Source organism: Solanum verrucosum, unplaced genomic scaffold (genome assembly GCF_900185275.1).
Source record: "Solanum verrucosum unplaced genomic scaffold, falcon-dt-bn FXZP01000253.1, whole genome shotgun sequence".
Lineage (NCBI taxonomy): Eukaryota > Viridiplantae > Streptophyta > Magnoliopsida > Solanales > Solanaceae > Solanum > Solanum verrucosum.
This window is the reverse complement of record NW_026019984.1, coordinates 2,430,509-2,448,622: the sequence shown is the minus strand read 5'-3', so window position 1 is coordinate 2,448,622 and position 18,114 is coordinate 2,430,509. Positions and strand designations below refer to the sequence as shown.

Sequence of the window (18,114 nt, the reverse complement as noted above, 5' to 3'; positions counted from 1 at the left end):
GTGTAAAACATATAGCCTAGTACAACAACATCGACAACCCAGTGTAATTTCACAAGTGGGGGTTTGAGAAGGGTAGTGTATATGCAGACCCTATCTCTACCTTGGGAGGTTGTTTCCGATGAACCCTTTGGTTCATGGAATAAACATATACCTTAGTATCTAAGGGGAACTTTAGTGTATTCAGAGAAATTTCTCCCCTTCTACCTTTTTTGGTGGTTCAAGAACTTGATTCCATAAGCAAAAACAAAGAAAAATAGAAGAACCCAACCCACATGAGCAAACACCACAGCTACAAGAAAGTCATGATCATATCCCAAATATTCTTTCAGGAACTGATTCACCTGCATTTTCACAGTTTCACCGGGGATTTCAAGTTCATCGGTTTTGTCTCCCACCTGGGACGCGAAAATCCCATATATTGTCCAAGCAACTGGAGAACCCCAATAGTACCATCTCCACCACACTGGAATTAGCTGTAGAAGTTGTAACCAAAAAAAACAAACACCTTGTAAGTTTTTAGCTATATCAAGAAAATGTTCAAGAAATGGTTGCTAGTAGTTTGGTCTAAGGTTTGACCTACCGGACGAGGAACAAGGAAACCGGAGAATAAGTTCCAGAAGCTGAGGAAGAAGGACATAACAATGGCAGCAATTTGATAACCAGGAGTTAAAGCAACAACCATCATGCCATACATGGAGAAGTAGGTGAAGCACATGAATATGAAGTAGTAGAAATAGAAGAACTTTGCTGGTGTCCATTCATATCCAATCATTGAAAACAACAGAAGAGAATAAATAAATGTCTGTACTGCAACATATATAGTCTCTATAGCCACCTGCAAATCACATAAACCAAAATATCTCATAACCAACTGCTATACTTGAGAAACTTGAAAAATGTCAATCTTTTGTTGTGAACACTCAACAACAATGTACCGGGTCTAAGGATGGTAGGGTGTATGAGACCTTACCTCTACCTTTTCGGGAAGAGAGGCTGTTTTCGATAGATTTCTTGTGAATATTAAATATGACTAATTGTCTAAACTTTCCAAATATGCTTATTTAGAAAAGTGCTTTTTCAAAACGGTAATTTTGGAGAGTAACAGTTTTTGTTTGGCTAATCAATCGATATTAGAGGTTCCAAAAGTGCTTATGAGGAAAATTCCTGGTTCCGCCATTAGACTAAGAGATCAGTGAAGATCAAGCATGCATTCAGGGAAGCTTATGTGATACCTGAGCAAATGCATAAGGCAACTCTGAATACATTCCAGCAGCCCTTTCACGATAGAAAACTGTTCTTTCAACAGCCACAACAGATTGTACTGCAGAAGCATTTGTGGCTCCAAGAAACATGACAGCTGCATAAGTAGCTCCAAGTAGATTAAGCAAGTCTTGTTGTCTGTATCTGTTTCACAGGATCAAAACAAGTCAAAAACATTTCTCAGTTTGAAATTCGCCAACATAATCGAGCTTGTAACAAAGAAGTTCAGGATTACATTTTGTTCCCTTTATCCCAAAAGATGACACCAAACATAATCCCAATGATTACTGTCATGAAGAATCTGATTGCATTATATTGTGAATTCCTCCAGTATGACCAGTGTTGTTTCCAGAAACAAGCCTTGCACTGAGTTATGAAGGATTGAGAATACTGAGTGGGGAAGTAGAGATCCTCCGAGCGCGGTGCTGGTGTGCTGAGTTCCTTGATTAGTAATTGATTTCTCCTGCAATGCAAATTGAGACTCTAGTTAATACTCCCTCCATCTTTCCTTTTTAGTATGTTTAAAAAAGAATGTGTTTTTTTCCTTTTTGACAACTCTTTACTTCTAACTTTTCACGTGGCATGTGGCATATTGGTATGCTCTACGTATCTTTAGTTTAAGACAACAAGATTCAAAAATCTTCTTTACTTTCTTAAATTCTGTCTGTCAAAACCAGAACAACAGATTAGCTTAGCAGTATCCACAAGAACTTACTGATAAAGATCAGACTTGGCATAGACTTCAGCAAAATCGACATCAAGTTTTGTTTCCATAGAAGATGAGCTGACATCAAGCATCCATGTAGCTGGATTATCGCACTCTCTGATTTTAGTAACCCCTCGTATGGCCTGCAGAACGAAAAACATGAAGTGAAAATTAAAAACCTTTTGAATTATGAGAGAATAGAGTTCTAATATACAGCATCATCATTCTTTTATTCCCAAGCCCGCTAAGGAAAGGACTGACTTAGAACAAAGTTTTCGTGTTGTTGATTCCTAGGTGTAATGCTTCCACCCTTATGCTGTCTATTAGCGCTAGTAGAGTAGAATTAGACCATAATGCAGAACATTTAGACATAATCTTTTTATACTAGAATCGAGAATGAAACATAGCATCTGAGGTTGCATTAATCGAGGATACATGACAGAAGGAAGTGTTCTATTTCCAAATTTCACCTTCAAAAAGGGCAGAGGATAGAGAGAATACTAACCTCAAAATATTCAACCATCGTTGTGGAACGAGCTCCAAGAGGTCCAGCATATATTACTTGTCCTCCTCTTTTCATCAAAAGTAGCTTAAAACAAGAAGTTTGGTTTTATCATGACTTATTTTACAAAATGGAATTATACCTATACATGCATAATGGATAGAGTCGATAGATACCTCATCGAAAGCTTCAAAAATATCTATGCTAGGCTGGTGGATCGTGCAGACGACTGTTCTTCCTGTATCCACCGTCTTTCTGACAGTACGCATAACAATAGCTGCAGCTCTAGCATCAAGTCCTGATGTGGGCTCATCCATAAAGATGATGGATGGATTTGCAACTAATTCGACAGCAGTGGTCAGCCTCTTTCTCTGTTCAGTAGAAAGACCGTTTATCCCCGGGAGCCCAACAAGAGCATTCCTCAATGGTTTGAGCTCTACCAATTCCATTACTTCTTCCACAAACATCTGCAGTTGGAAAGAAACAAGGTTAGTGAAACTGTAACACACAGTTCGTATTAAAAGTGGATCCGTTTCAATTTGTTTGTCTGGTTTTGACTTGACACGTAGTTTAAGAAAGTAAATAAGACTTTTGAATCTTGTGGTCTTAAACTAAATATATGTAGAATGTACCAAAATTCCCTTTTAATCTTGTGGTCTTAAGTATGTCATGTGGAAAGTTAGAATTAAAGAGTTGCCCTAAAAGGAAAGAGGCATTCTTTTTAAAATGGACTATAATGGAAAGTAAGACAAACAAATTGAAATGAGGGGACTGCTACTATCTTACCTTTCGTGTTTCTGTCTTTACATCAGAGGGAAGACGTAGCCAGGCTGAGTAGAGGAGAGATTCATAGATTGTAACATATGGTGAATGAATGTCATTTTGTTCACAGTAACCGCTGACTCGAGCAAATGTTGTCTGATTCTTTGGGTAACCAGAAATCTTTATGCATCCTTCTATGTATCCACCTGTCTTTCTACCTGCTAAGACATCCATCAAAGTGGTCTTTCCAGCACCACTGACACCGACTAAGGCTGTAAGAATTCCCGGCCTAAAAACACCACTAACATCTCGTAGAAGTTGCAATCTATCTTCTTCAATTCCTTGAGTCTTCATTTCCTGATAAAACAAAACTTCCATGTTTAGAGAGCTATAGTGAGAATACAATAACTACGCCTCAGTCCCAAACAAATTGGGTCGGCTATATGAATCCTCACTATTCCATTTAAGCTCAACTATTCATGATGAACCTCATAACGAAGAAACAGTGAGAATCATCAGTAAGATTGGAAAAATAACTTACAGCAGGCATAACCACATAATAATTCACATGGTTGAATGCTAGTGAAAGTGGCTGAAACGGTAAGACCATCCGTTTTCTTGATTCCTTAATCGGTAAAGGAACAACACAGCTGGTGTTTACTTGGGAACATGTTGTAGCCATCTGAATACCTGTGGTAGTTATTACACGACGAATTAGTCTCAATCTGTGTGTTTATTATTCTAGCTCTACAGATTAACCTTTAAGAATCGACACTTAAAAGGATGACAGGCAGGAATGCAACAAAGAGAAATTCAAAGACTTCTGATGGCTTGTATAGAAGTCCAAACTTTAGATGATATAAAATACTCCCTCCGTTTCAGTTTGTTTGTCTGGTTATGACTTGACACCAAGTTTAAGAAAATAAAAAACACTTTTGAATCTTGTGGTCTTAAATTAAAGATACGAAGAATGTACCAAAAATGTCTTTTAATCTTGTGATTTTAAACATGCCACGTGGAAAGTTAGAATTAAAGAGTTGTCAAAAAAGGAAAGAGACATTCTTTTTGAAACAGACTAAAAATGAAAGTAAGACGGAGTGAGTAATTCATTTAGTTTTATTGATTAAATCTATTTACTACAGCCCTTTTGTGTCTCTTTGATTACTTCAATCATTTCATTTCCATTACAACAAAATAACTGAAGAAGTTGCTGATTGAAAATGTACAAAAACAGAAATCTAGAAGTTACTTACCTCCAACTGTTCTTTTTTCTTGTGGCCTACTATTGTTTTTGTCGTCGTCCTCAACACTGACAGCTTTAATATCTCCGAGAGCTGAGATTGATCATGCTTTGAGTTAATATACCGCGATCTCTTTACAATTGAGTTGGGAAAGTTTAAGTCATAAAAAGGGAACATACGATTTAAAAACGTCAAAGCTGCAATGAAGAGGACATTGAAGAGAAGTGAGAATCCAAAAAGTGCTGCAATGCATATCCAATACCAAGTTTCTGTGGTAAATAAGCCTCTGTCATGTAGAAGAGTCTTTCCTACTGTTGGTTGAGAACCATTAGTTGGCTGTGACAAAAGAACGAAAAAGTTAGAATCCGTTATCCTTGATATGTTCAACTGAAGGTGAACGGAAAATCAGATCTTACAGCACTCCATCGATCATCTAGAAACTCGTTTATGGCAATTGCATTCTGTCCATACATCATAGGGGACAGATAGTAGCCCCAAATCATCCAATCTTGGATGTCATCTGTATAAAACATTCTAGTATTTCAGTACTTCTAAGGTCTAGACGGAAAATACTACTCCCTCCGTTCAATTTATTTGTCTGGTTTTGACTTGATACGGAGTTTAAGAAAGTAAACAAGACTTTTAAATCTTGTGGTCTTTAACTAAAGATATGTAGAATGTACCAAAATGTCTTTTAATCGTGTGGTCTTAAACATGTGAAATTAAGGAGTTGCCAAAAAAGAAAAGAGGCATTCTTTTATAAATGGACTAAAAAGGAAAGTTAGACGGAGGGAGTAAAAATGATTTGAGGCATAGAGCTAAAGCAATGGAATTGTGACCTTTCGAGACGATGAAGCCTCCAAGTATAAACACAAGAAGCAAAGTGAAGGTTCCAAGTGTGTTTGCAACTACTTGTGTTCTTCCCACTGCTGCAATAAAACGGAACAAAGAGAGAGCCATCTGATGGACCCCGACAAACGCCAATAACTGCTTGAAAAACCTGAAAGGAAACAAAGATCAGTAAACTACACACTATAGTAGCACTAAAATGAATGAAGCTCCACATTTCGAGTAAATGTGCAACTCACCTGCTGGCTGCAGGAGCAAAGCCAATGGTGTAGTATGTAAGGATGATCCATATTGATGATTCCACTAATGAAATAGGAATTTTTAGCACCCAAATTGGCAAGGCAAAAGCCCATGCTGGATAAAATAAGCTATCTCTCTGCTTGAAAAACACAGGAAGCCTAAAAACTGTCATCGCGAGCTCTTGCATCCCATTGAACATCACATTGATCAGACTGAAAAACAACGCGCCCCAGAACTTAGCGGAATCTTTTACATTGCCAGCTTTCATTTGTGTTCTTAAAAACACTGTCAAGGCAATAGTTGCCATGATAGTGATTTGAGTAGTTTTAAATATGTACAAGAACGAACTTCGTTTCATCAGCAGCCATTCCCTTGAAAAACATGCCTTGAAGAGTTCCAAGTTGGAAATACCATATTTATTTTTCACCAATGCTGCACGATGGACGCTGAACTTATCATATGGAATTGTAAGTTCTATAATAATTTGTTCACCAATCTGAAAAGAATTGAAGGACTCAGCAAACTCAGGAACAGATATATATACATATGGCCTGCTATTTCTGAACCAATACTGTTCTTGGTCTTTCTTGGAAGTAACTTCCACTAGAAAATCTGCAATTCCTTTCCTTTCTGGACATCTAAATCCCATGTATTCGAAGAATTCAAGAACGTTTTCTTTCGGACCTTGGTAAACAATTTGACCTTCTGACAGGAGAATAACATCATCGAATAGATCAAATGTCTCCGGATCAGGCTGTAAGAGGGAGATAACCATAGTTATATCGTTAACGTGAACCATCTGCCTCATAAACTTGACAATCTGATAAGTGGTGGAACTGTCCAGCCCCTTTGATATTTCATCCATGAAAAACGCTTTCGCTGGCCCAACCAACATTTCCCCTTCATTTCATCAAAAAAAGACAAACCATTAAGGAAAATATAATGAAAAAATGATGAGCTCAAACATAAGAAAATGATCAAAAGAACAAAGAAAGATAGACTAAGAAATGACATAATACATAAACAGAAACTCAAACTTGGGTTTTAGCTAGCAAGTAAGACCTCCAACTTTGATAGTGCACATCTAAGCACCTCAACTTGGTCTCAACTGGCAATTAAACACTCCAACTAGTCTCTAATGTGTCTCATGGACACCCGATGCTGACGTGACACATAAATTTTGAAGGTGGCTAGATGATCATTTTTGTAAGTTGGAGTGTTCAACTGATACTGGGAGATGAGTTGAGGTGTTTAGATGTGCATACTCAAAGTAGAGTGTTTATTTGTCAGTTGATGCCAAGTTTGAGTCTCTATTTATGTATAATTCCCTAAGTAATATATACCAGTAGTGACGCGCTTCTTTTGTCCACCTGAAATGCCTCTTCTCATATCATCTCCAACCATGATATCAGCACAAATATCTAATCCAAGAATCTGTTTGGAAATGGGACATTACTTTTAATGTAAGGGATTTTGGCACAAGCAAGAAAGTTGACACCTAAAAAGAAAAAAAAACAGAAGTTACAGACCTTGAGTACATAATCTGTAATTAAACTTGTCTCTAGGCCCTCCATTGCTGTGGCTTTCATAAATGCATCAATCTGAGGATCTGGCATTATACCTGCTTCTTTCTCTCGTCTCGACAACTCCACCAATAAGTCATACCTGGTTCCAACACCCAAACATCTTCCAGCAAAATCCAACGTTTCACGAACTGTCATCTCTCCATGATGAAGATCATGTTGGCTAATATAAGCACTTGTTCTTTGAGGAACAAATTCATGAAATTCATGCCCACAATACGTAATTTTTCCTGTCACCTGCAAAATATAACTCACTATTCAGCTACAACAACATAACCAGTGTAATCCCACAAGTGGGGTATGGGGAGGGTAGAGTAGAGCGTACATAGACCTTATCCCTAATAATATGGAAGGAACAGTAACTACAACAAAATAGTGTGATAATCGAAGTACAAGAGACAGTAGATAGTAGTAGAAATCAAAGGACAAAAAAAAACACAGGAGAAATACTATGGCTACTAGCATGGAAGGATAAGCAAGATAATGCTCTACTACCTACTAACCTTCTATCCTAGTTTGTGTCCTCCGAATCCTCCTAAGTCCTATCTATGGTCATGTCCTCGTAAGTTGAAACTACATTGGCATACAAGTAAACAATTTCTACGAAAGAGAAGTAGCGGCATGAACATACCCTCAGATCGTCTTCACTCTTTCCTGCAAGCGCTTTCAACAATGTAGTTTTTCCTGAACCAGGAGGCCCTAGGAGTAATGTCATCCTGAAATCAACTCAGCATAAGTGATAAGCAACAAGCTAAAGGAAAAAGCAAAATATGACTTAAAAAGATCAAATCTTTGATGATTCAATCATCTACGATTGAGTTGCTAAAACTTCTGAATAGGTATCCTACATCTAAACCAAATTCCTTCTGGTTAAAGAATCTCTTTTTGTTTGCTCTGAAACAATTCGGAGATTCTCTAGAAGAAATGTGCGGTTCTGCTTCTGGCAGCGACATGCTTCGTCCCACTTATGGGAAAAACATATTAATCAACAACTAAATTAGGAATGAACTCAAATATTTTTATTGTGTACTAACTTTGTAATGTAAATCAAGAAACAAAGGCAAGATTTTAGGATGTAAGAAGACAGCATACCTTGATGGTCTTATAATTCCACTCACATCTTCAAGAATTTTTACTACCCTTTTCTTGGACGGAGAAAGATTAATCAATCCAAGAACAGCCTGTTCATGTCATAAGTTCAACTTAAGAACAAGGAATGATATATCTTCTAGAGAATCTCCTAATTATTCCGGAGCATTTAGAAAGAATGATATACCTATGTTGCTCGGACTCTTCAAAAATGTTGACGCATGTGTGTTGGATCCTCCACAAGTAGTGCATTTTTGGAGGATTCAACACGGATATGGCGACATGTTTGGAGAATCCGAGCAATATAGCTTATAGAAGGTCAATTACAACTCTACTATGATTCTTTCTAATTTTTCCAAAACTAACAGACACGTGTCATCGAAGGACAACCCCATACAATTCATCCTTGTTTTGGGGTTGTTCTTAATTGTAGTCTGTGCCACTCTAACTCTTCAAAAATGCCGTCAGATGCATGTTGGATCCTCCAAAACTAGTATGTTTTTGGAGGATCCGACACGGATGAGACAACATTTCTGAAGTACGAGTAACATAGCTTTTAGTACGACGAATACAATTTTGTGAAAAGGAGGAAAATTAAAAACAGTTACCTCTATGGTATTCAAGGTGGAATTCAGCAGTGTAGGTAATGCTCTTGTCCCAACATATGCATCTCCTTCTACACTTAAGTTCTCAAATCTCACTTCAATCTTTGGTATCTCTATCCCTACCCTATTTCAGCGTAAAATTTTACATCAGTATAGTATAACATGCAGCATATTCATCATACCTAAACTCTAAAATGAAAAAAAACGGAAGAGTACTTATATGTGCATCGAGTTTAACTTCTGTACGCTGATAGTATAAAAGGTTGTTATGATGTCACACCATCTAAAAGATAATTACATGTAACTATTCATAATAAGTGAAATTAGTAACCAGAAAGAGAACATGCAGCATCTTCATCATATCTAAACTCTGAAATGATCAAAAAAAGATTGAAGAGTACTAATATTGTGCATCGAGTTTAACTTTTGTATACTGATAGTATAAACGATTGTTATAATGTAAGTGAAATTAGTAACGAGAACGAGAAATAACCTGTCAGTCCTATTTCTGAGTGTTCTAAGAAATTTCTCATTATCATCTTCCACAACCTTAAGTATACTCTCCATGAGTACCTTCCTATCTTGATTACCAAGATTAGTCATGTCAACTTCATGATGCACTACCCTCCCATTGCCTATCACCTCCTTCATCATCCCTTTTCTCATTCTATCGTACGTTGGCAACCGATCTATAGCAGCCCATTTCAGCTCCTTCTCCTCCTCCTCTGCCATCTCCCGCCATCGCGTACTATAATTCTTCATGAAAAAATCATCCCTTTGCCCTCCAAGAACCTCCATAATACTTTGAGATGACCTCCAACTTGTCCCCCTACTATTACTACTCCTCAATCTTGCTAACTCATTCCCCACAAATGCCCCCTCCATCATTTTCAACACTTCCTCAAAATTGTTATACCACTAATAGTAACACATCAAGAACAAGGAAAAGATCAAATCTTTTGAAGAGTTTCCTAAGAATGATCAAGATTTCAACGAGAGCGAAGTCAGTATTTTCACTAACAGGATTCAAAATATAAGAAAGTGAACTCACGAAGAAGCCAAGGAGATTCAACGTCTACTATATAAACATAAAAAATAATTTCAAATCTTATATATATAATGTAATTTTTCGACAAAAAGGGTTCGGAATGATCAAGAGTTTGGAGAGTTGTTCATAAACCAATGATCAAATGAATTTTGATCAAAGATTTTTTGGAGGATCATATAAAAAATGAAAGCAATATTTTAGATGTTACATACAAGATTATCAAGAAATGTTTCAATTCAAGAATGCAACTTTTTAAGTTTCTTGAGATACTATAAAACATAAAAATTTCTTATATTTATAAAACTTTTTTTTTCTTCATGGTGGACTAGGCAATATCTTATTTATTACTTCTCCCAACCCCATATAGGATAGTGGGGTGGTGAGAAATGATGAGGTTGAAGATTAACCAAAAAAGTGAACCATTTTTCTGAAAAATTCTGGTCAAATTAGGAGAACTGAGTGTTTTTTCCCCTCTTTAAAACTGTTATTTTGCCATTTGAGATATTTATGTTATGTAAAACTTACAAAAACGAGTCAAAGATTTAGAGCTTATGAGTTTTGAATTTGCTATCGAATAGAATAAATCATTCCAGTTACTGAGTTCTCAATTAGACATTTATTGAATGAGTTTTCACAAAGTCGTTTGAATTCGTAATTAATATTGTAGGTCTGATGTTGACGGACAAATGTATATTTTTAATTTACCGTAAGATTTGAGCGAAAACTATTAGCTTAAAACATGTAAGTCCTTGAGTTAACTTATAGCAAAATGAAACTCTTCATAGCTAAATGATATTTAAAAAGTAAAAAAAGCATTAAATTGTATTAATGGTATAAAAAGTTATTTATACGTTCGGTATACAATAATATACCCAGTGTTATTCCACAAGTTTGGTATATAATTTAAATAGGTGAGATTAAGATAAGAAAAGAGAAAATATTTGACTAAATGGAGATTAATCTAACTTAGTTGACTTCTGTGAGAAAGGTTATGTTCCACTTTGAGTTATTTTTCTTTTATAATCATTAAGGTAATAAAGTTGATTAGTTGGGAAAACACCCACTAAACACATCCTACATAGTGTACTTCTACTTAACTTTAAGTATTTTAGAGCAATAATCATGGTAGACCAAAGGTACAACTGTTTAGACACAGAGTACAATAGTCGCGATGCTCGTTTTTTGCAGTGCTAATATCACTATCACTACGTATTATAAAAATGACCATACAAATTTGTGTCGTATAACTAAAAGAACATCTGTTTACTTTTACTTGTCATGAATTAATTCCATTGCCAACTCGTTAAATCAAGCACCAACAAGGGCTGTAGTGGGATAGATAGAATCCTCTCATTCTTAACCAGAGATTTTGAATTTGAATATTGAGTATCAAAAAATCCTGTTAGACAGCGATTTATAAAGCACAAATTTGGATTAGTCGGAGTCTGAATGGGAGTATGAGACACCGGGTGAAAAACAAAAAAAAAATAGTCTGAAAGTCAAGTAGGATAAAAGGCTAAAGACTGAATAATCCATCACTATCCTTGGTCACTACAGACAGGTTTCTAATGCTTTGAAAAGCCAGAAAGAACATCTGATCTCATAACATACAGCTATTGGAAAAGCAAATTAGTCACCACTTGCACAACCTTGACATCCACAATGTACACACTCTATTACAGCAGCTTCCCTAAGGTGCTTGGGGACACGACACGCACAAGTAGTCGCAAAGTTGTGATCCCGGGGCTGTATGCAGTGCAAGCAGCAGAGACGCTCGTATCCAGGCTGCAAGTTGAGTCCCAGGAAAAAGGAAAGAGTTAAATGTGAGTGACCAAATACAAAGGCCGGTAAGAAGGCTTTTAATGCCTGTAAATAAGCTGTAAGCCTGAAAACGTTTGTTTACCATCTCAGCGAGAAAATATCTGATGGGTGATAAGAAGCAAATGGTCAAAAATGCAGTTCAATAGAAGAGTGCAGGTATTTTAAAAAACTTATGTCTCACTCTTCAAGAAAAAGAAGAAGAATCATGTTCCTAGAATGCCTATGAATATGTATCCAGAGGCAAAACATGCTAAATCTTGGTAAGCTTCAAGTTTCTGAAATAAAATAAGCCTTTCTCTTGTGATGGGCTAATTGTCAAAAAGAACTAAAAAGATGAAGGGGTTTTGTACGCATCCCAAAGAAGTAAAGAGAGAAAACTGTAGCTATCGCAAATTTTCACCCTCTTTACTTCTTTTTTCCATTTTGACTTTAGATGAGCAGGAGGCTGGGCGGTTAACTAGAACAGACAGATTTTATAAGTTCTAAAGGAAGTTGCCTTCAATTACCTTTTTCCACTTTGCAATCAGGTTGCGATCTGCATAACCTTGTTCCAAACAGAATTCGTACAGCTCTTTAGATATTTCATTCCTTCCATAGTAAACGTCATATACATATCTGCTCCTCTGATGTGCAACCTTGAATATGGGCCAGAGTGCTTCACACTTTCTTTTACCATCATTAGAGTCATTGCCAGCTACCAAAACCCAAAAAAACAGAAGTTAATGGTCTGGAAATTTCAATCACAAAAATAGACAATGAGATTGCTGAATTCCACGTAGCATCAAATTGCTTACCTTCTCTCATTTTAGCATCCAGTTCAGCTAAGGTAGGCTCAATCAGCTCCCAACCCTCAGGGTATTTTATACGGTTTGTCTTAACTCTAGGCATTTTTCAGCTGCAAATAAAAAAATGAAGAGACTTACTTCATCTGTAAGACAACATGAAGAGAAAAGTAGCAACACCCCTATAATTTATATACCAACAACATAAAAAGCATTTTTTATAGGTAAATTAAGTTTCTTTATCGTCAATAAGCAGCACCAAGAAGGTGCTACGTCAGTACGAAATGAGTGAAGAATCATTCCCTGTAAGAGTGCAGGGGAGTCTATGACTTCCACCGTATTGACAGAATCATCTATTACTACAAAAGTACAAATTCTTTAAGAATTTGAAAGTTCCCAGTAAGGATAAGGTTTTATCCTGAAACATCTCTGCTTCCTTCCATTCCGGACTGCCCAAAACATAGACAAAGAAATCATATTCCAAAGCATTCTCTGTCTCTTCTTAAGCCTCTACCCCCACCCCACCCCACCCAAAGCTGCTTAGTGCATCCACGCTTCATCCATATAGTCCCAAAACCATCCCCAAGCTGCTTAACGCATCCACACTTCACCCGAACCCTATTTGTTTTTTTCATTTAACCAAGTAAGGATTTATCTTATTCACATCAATAGGTATTCCATTGAGACAGCCTCTCTCTGCAGTAAAAAGCATCTATCGCACAGACTAATCCCTCACTTTGGCAAGTTGTCCTGTCTTAGGCATTCCTCATTTTTTTTTGAAATTGATGTCTTAGACATTCCTCGTGTAAGGCAATTTATTCAAAACAAAAACTTTAGCCAGCAGCATTTGCTTTCCAAATCATTTTCCATGGCAAATGGCCAATATCCCAGCATACTCTGCTTAAAACCATTCATAAAAAGCCTTAACTGAGAGATTTTCATCCTTCATGCTGGCATTGGATCTGGTACTCTTGAGTAGGATCCTGTCCGGTCTGAAAATCAGACAGCTAACAGTTTCCATATTTCGATCCTCCAGATTTCTTCTATACTATAAGTTCCAGTATCATCATTCTCACACCTCCCTCGATCTGCAGTTATCCAGCATCTTATCCTAATCCTATCAAAATCGTATCTTTTACCACATGCAGCTTCAGTTGATTACTTCTGAAAACTCATCATAGGTTCCTACTCTATTGCATACAGCCACCATGACAAGCATGTCGAGCTTTGTATCTAATGTCTATCCCCATCATATTTTTCTTTTACCAACTCCTTCCATAGGTCTTCCTTTTCTGCAGAACTACCACAGCCATTTGGAAAAAAGGCTCGTATTATGAAGCCTTAGGTTCTTCATTACTAATCCTCCACTAGTTTTGCTTTAGTCAACTGTCAGCGTGGACCATTTGATCAAATATACCTTCTTTCTTTCACAGCATCCCTTTACATCTCAAGCAGTCCAGTTGTTTCTCAACTTTGGTAAGAATTTGAATAGCCGAAATATCTAATACACTATTTATCAATGTCACCCTTCCTCCAAAAGAAAGATACTACTTCTTTCAAGGTTCTAGTTCCACACCATTTGATAACATCCGGCCAATCTGGCGGGCCACTATAGTCCCCATTCCCCTATATGTGTACTTGCCAGCTCATCTACTAAATTTCTAGCAATCACTAAAAATATGCTACTCTTGGTCAAGTTAATGTGATACCCAGCAATAGCAACAGCAGCTGGGGACATTATTATCTTAAATATTCGACTACCACTGCTTTAGCACCACACAAAGTGTGTGCATCATCTGCTAACAAGCAGGGAAATACTTCCACTATGTTTCTATTTACTTACCAATCCCAAAACCTTTTATCCACTCATATTTCACGGTCCTTATTATCACCAAGATGAGAGACCCCATCACCAATAGAATAGAACAGGCATTTTGGCTATCATCTGCTAACAAGCAGGGAAGGATTATATCCTCTTAACTAAAGGCTAATTAGACTGAGATCTTTCAATTCAATTGTCCCTGTTCTTTGTTATTACAGCAATGAAGGCGGCACTAAACTTTCCCCAAATGTTCCCTTCAAAAAATTTCCAACATTCCCCGGCATTTCTGAAATAATGACGAAGGGCCTTATCATGAACATTGCTTATTACAACTGCCTTCACTTTCTCTACCAAAAATAGATTCTTTTTTTCTCCAAGGAATTTTGTAACATTATTTATACTCTGGTGTTAAGGATATCAGATCATCATCCTATCAATCTGGTTCCGCAGCTCCATTTTCCTACAATAGTCTCTCATAGAATTCTAAAGATCATCTTATATCTCTCTTAAATCTTCCACAGTTTCCTCAATAATCTCCTGTCTGTCTATATTTCTATACCTACTATGAGCATTGACCATTTCATGTAAAAACTAGACTATGCAAACAGAGCTAAAAACAAATTTTTCAGTTCTATAAAAACAGTGGATTTTTTCAGAATTGCAACAACCATAAGGGTATCAAGTTGTTAAGCCACACTATGAAGGTTTGAGAGAGGGTGGTGGAGATGAGGGTGAGGAGGAATGTGTCTATTTCCGAGAATCAGTTCGATTTCATGCCATCCATCTACCTCACACGGTAGGAATAAGGTCTGCGTACACATTATCCTCCCCAAACCCCACTTGTGGAATTACAATTACACTGGGTTGGTATGATGCTATTGTTGTTATTAAAACAGTTGAATCCCCTAGTCATAAGATAATTTTATTGAGGTGAAAAAAGAGTTCAATAGTCGCTACTACTTTTGAATCCTCTTGTATAAATTCCTAGTTCCACCACTATCCATGTTCAATTAAGTTTTGTTCCACATCACCACGAAAATTATAACAACAACAACATACCCAGTGGAATTCGACAAGGTAGAGTGTACGCCGACCTTGAGGTAGAGAGGTTGTTTCCAATAGACTCTCGTCCACAAGAGATATTATAAACTAGCATATTCAATATAATCTCACAAGTAGAGACTGTGAAGGGCAAAATATACGCAAACCTTACTCCTATGTTTACGAGTTAGAGAGGTTGTTTCCTATAGATAACCGGTTCAATGAAGCATAATTACAAGGATCATCATTGAAATTATCATTGCACAAAAATCCACAAAAAGAATCATAGAGTAACCGAAACATTCTTGTGCACATAGAAGATGTTCAAAAGTAGAGAAGGTGTTTACTTACCTTCGGTTATGAACGGAAGTATCTCCGATCGCCGTCTCCGGCAAGCTACTGCTACAACTGCGGGAAGTATGCTTCTCCGTTTTCTGTGTTCGGCGACGAAAGAGAAAATATAGGAACAAATTACATATATATCCCTTAACTTGTCATAATTGTAGAATACTCCCTATTTTTTCTAATTATAACAGACAATTGAGTACCTGATCTTTTTTCTTTACCTTTTGGGATCCCCAAAGGAAAAAAAAGGTTACCAACTAATTTAAAATTATAGGGTAAAGTGTAAACTTGAGAAATGAAAAAAAATAATGAATTCAATAATAACAAAGAGTGGAATATTCACAAATCTTACGCTAATCTTTATAAATTAATGAAGTTGTTTTCGATATTTGTTAAAACCATTAATTAATTACTTATTAATATTGATAAGCTGAAATTAATTCTCATTCTCAATTGATCAAACTAATCCAATTTCCAAACGTTAATCTAAAAACTCATGAGTTTGTTTATAGAAAGTTGTAAACACCAACATTTTTAACGTTTACTTTCACCATCAAAGAATGTGAAGTAATAAATAAGACTGCTTTCTTTCTTAATTAGAGATGTCAATTTGGAGTTCTGAATATGAAATAAGAAATTTATCGAGTGTTTCCCCTCATGGTCCCTCACACCAAATTTTTTACAAGACCCCTTTCTCCGAATGCGCCCTACACAATACAAACACAAATTAAACAAGTTTGAGAAAATTTCATAAATAGAAAACATAATAGGACTATATAGTTATAGTTTTGATAATTACGCTCCATAGCTATAGTTTCGTTTGCTATAGAGATTGCAGTTTGTATATTTCATTTGTGAATATACAAATAGGGTAAGTATATACAAATTTTGTATTTATATATTAAGGAAATTTTCAAAATTCCGTTTGTATATTTCGCTTGCCAATATACAAACATGATAATTTATTATGATTTTTTTATAAATCGTAGATAAATAGCTAGGGTAAGCATATATAAAATTATGGATCAAATTATACAAATCAAGCAAATAACAAAAATTGAGAAAACTGTAACCACAAATTACAATTTTCTTAAATTGTAGCTATGTTATTTTGCATAATTTTCCCAACAAGTTTTATTGTAAATAATGAATATCTACTTCAAATATCATGTGAGATTATTTTATATTATACCTAATAATAAATATAATTTAACTCAAAAATTATTCTATTTTATATTTTTTAAATAGAAATATTAGTTACTTTCGAGATTATTTAAGTCCCACAATGTCTAATTGAGTGGCAGTAAAATAGGAAGTAACAATCTTGAAGCCTCAACTCAACAAATTTGATTTCCCTTTGCGTCTATTTTTCTCTCTGACTTGTTGCTTTTCATCGAATTTCTCTCTAACTTCCCATGTAAGTTCATTTCTCTATTTGAATTTGATTTTTTCATTGACCCTTTATTGTTCTTTGATTCAATTCTTTGTTATTTACATGATTGATTGATTGATTAGATCTTGTTTTCTTCATTTTGTATGTGTGGCTTGTTTTGGTTGATGGGTTTGTTTGATTTGATCTATTTGATTGATATGATAGATGGGATCTTGTGGGTTTTGATTTCGTTTTGGATTTGTATGTTGTTTTAGGGGATTCACAATTTATATATGTACGTGAATGTAGAAAATCTATCATGCATATACAAAGTAACTTTTTGACAAGGGGGGTTTGGGTGAATACCCTCTAGTTCCGCCCCTGGCTACCTTGCACAAGTAGAGGTAGGTGATTCTGTCAATCAAGGCTTGAACAGATAGGAAGAAATCGCTTGAGACCATATGTTTGCCAACCCAATTCATTGACCACTAGGTGTTACCCTTGGTTGCTATAATGTTGGTATTTGATTCAGGGCTGTCTTAGTTCTTTGTTAACAATGACAATGGAAAAAAGGTTCCTTGATAGGAAGTTCTTTTTTTTGGGTGTGGGGGTTGGGGCTTCTGACAGTGGAATGTCGCGTTGGCTAGCTAAGGCACTCCAACAAGAGAATTCCTATCTGATTATCAATGCCAATAAAGGGAAATTGTATTTCTTTTTCTGTTAGCAACTAGCAAGTGATTTACACTGCCACTTGATGCCTAAAAGCACATGTTAATGGAGCTAAATTGGCTCTCAAGGATTAGATATTTTGGACATGGTAGTGGAAGACGAGCTTCATTTATGTGAAGTATGTCTATGATGTATGTGTGGCTGTTGGAGCTCCTGAGGATCTTACATTTGTTAGAGATGATAATTGGACCTGTAGCGTTTTTTAATAAGAATTGGACACGTAGTGTGCTCGAAATGCTTACAGTTCTGATGCCTGTTAGATATTGAAACCATGTGCTAGGAGAAATGCTGGTGAACACAGATCTGAAATCATCTGA

General features: G+C 36.2%; 3 protein-coding genes across 5 annotated transcripts in view; 1 reads left to right on the top strand and 2 right to left on the bottom strand.

The window, feature by feature from the left end:
* LOC125818164 (uncharacterized) overlaps positions 1 to 18,114 on the top strand; it is a 231,733-nt gene that overhangs the window by 212,095 nt on the left and 1,524 nt on the right. Inside the window, exon 2 of one of the 3 annotated variants that reach the window (XM_049497703.1) lies at positions 17,082 to 17,113. In XM_049497703.1, the coding sequence (XP_049353660.1) occupies positions 17,112 to 17,113 (2 nt within the window). In that variant the 5' untranslated portion in view covers positions 17,082 to 17,111. Of the gene's footprint in view, positions 1 to 17,079; positions 17,114 to 17,902; positions 17,929 to 18,114 lie in introns of those variants that run through there. The other 2 variants (XM_049497702.1, XM_049497701.1) reach the window with 2 other exon arrangements.
* LOC125818111 (pleiotropic drug resistance protein 2) lies at positions 83 to 9,730 on the bottom strand. The gene is made up of 20 exons (XM_049497636.1): positions 9,331 to 9,730; positions 8,841 to 8,961; positions 8,236 to 8,324; positions 7,775 to 7,859; positions 7,090 to 7,380; positions 6,904 to 6,994; positions 5,560 to 6,460; positions 5,311 to 5,471; positions 4,888 to 4,991; positions 4,651 to 4,807; positions 4,484 to 4,564; positions 3,772 to 3,920; positions 3,255 to 3,587; positions 2,645 to 2,935; positions 2,472 to 2,555; positions 1,976 to 2,109; positions 1,496 to 1,723; positions 1,233 to 1,404; positions 581 to 835; positions 83 to 473 (listed from the first exon to the last, which is right to left on the bottom strand). The coding sequence occupies exons 1-20, from the start codon at positions 9,723 to 9,725 to the stop codon at positions 201 to 203; spliced, it is 4,395 nt and encodes a 1,464-aa protein (XP_049353593.1). The 5' UTR covers positions 9,726 to 9,730; the 3' UTR covers positions 83 to 200.
* On the bottom strand, positions 11,376 to 15,849 carry LOC125818157 (protein BUD31 homolog 1-like). Its single transcript, XM_049497694.1, has 4 exons — positions 15,703 to 15,849; positions 12,501 to 12,601; positions 12,213 to 12,400; positions 11,376 to 11,670 (listed from the first exon to the last, which is right to left on the bottom strand). The coding sequence occupies exons 2-4, from the start codon at positions 12,592 to 12,594 to the stop codon at positions 11,515 to 11,517; spliced, it is 438 nt and encodes a 145-aa protein (XP_049353651.1). The 5' UTR covers positions 12,595 to 12,601; positions 15,703 to 15,849; the 3' UTR covers positions 11,376 to 11,514.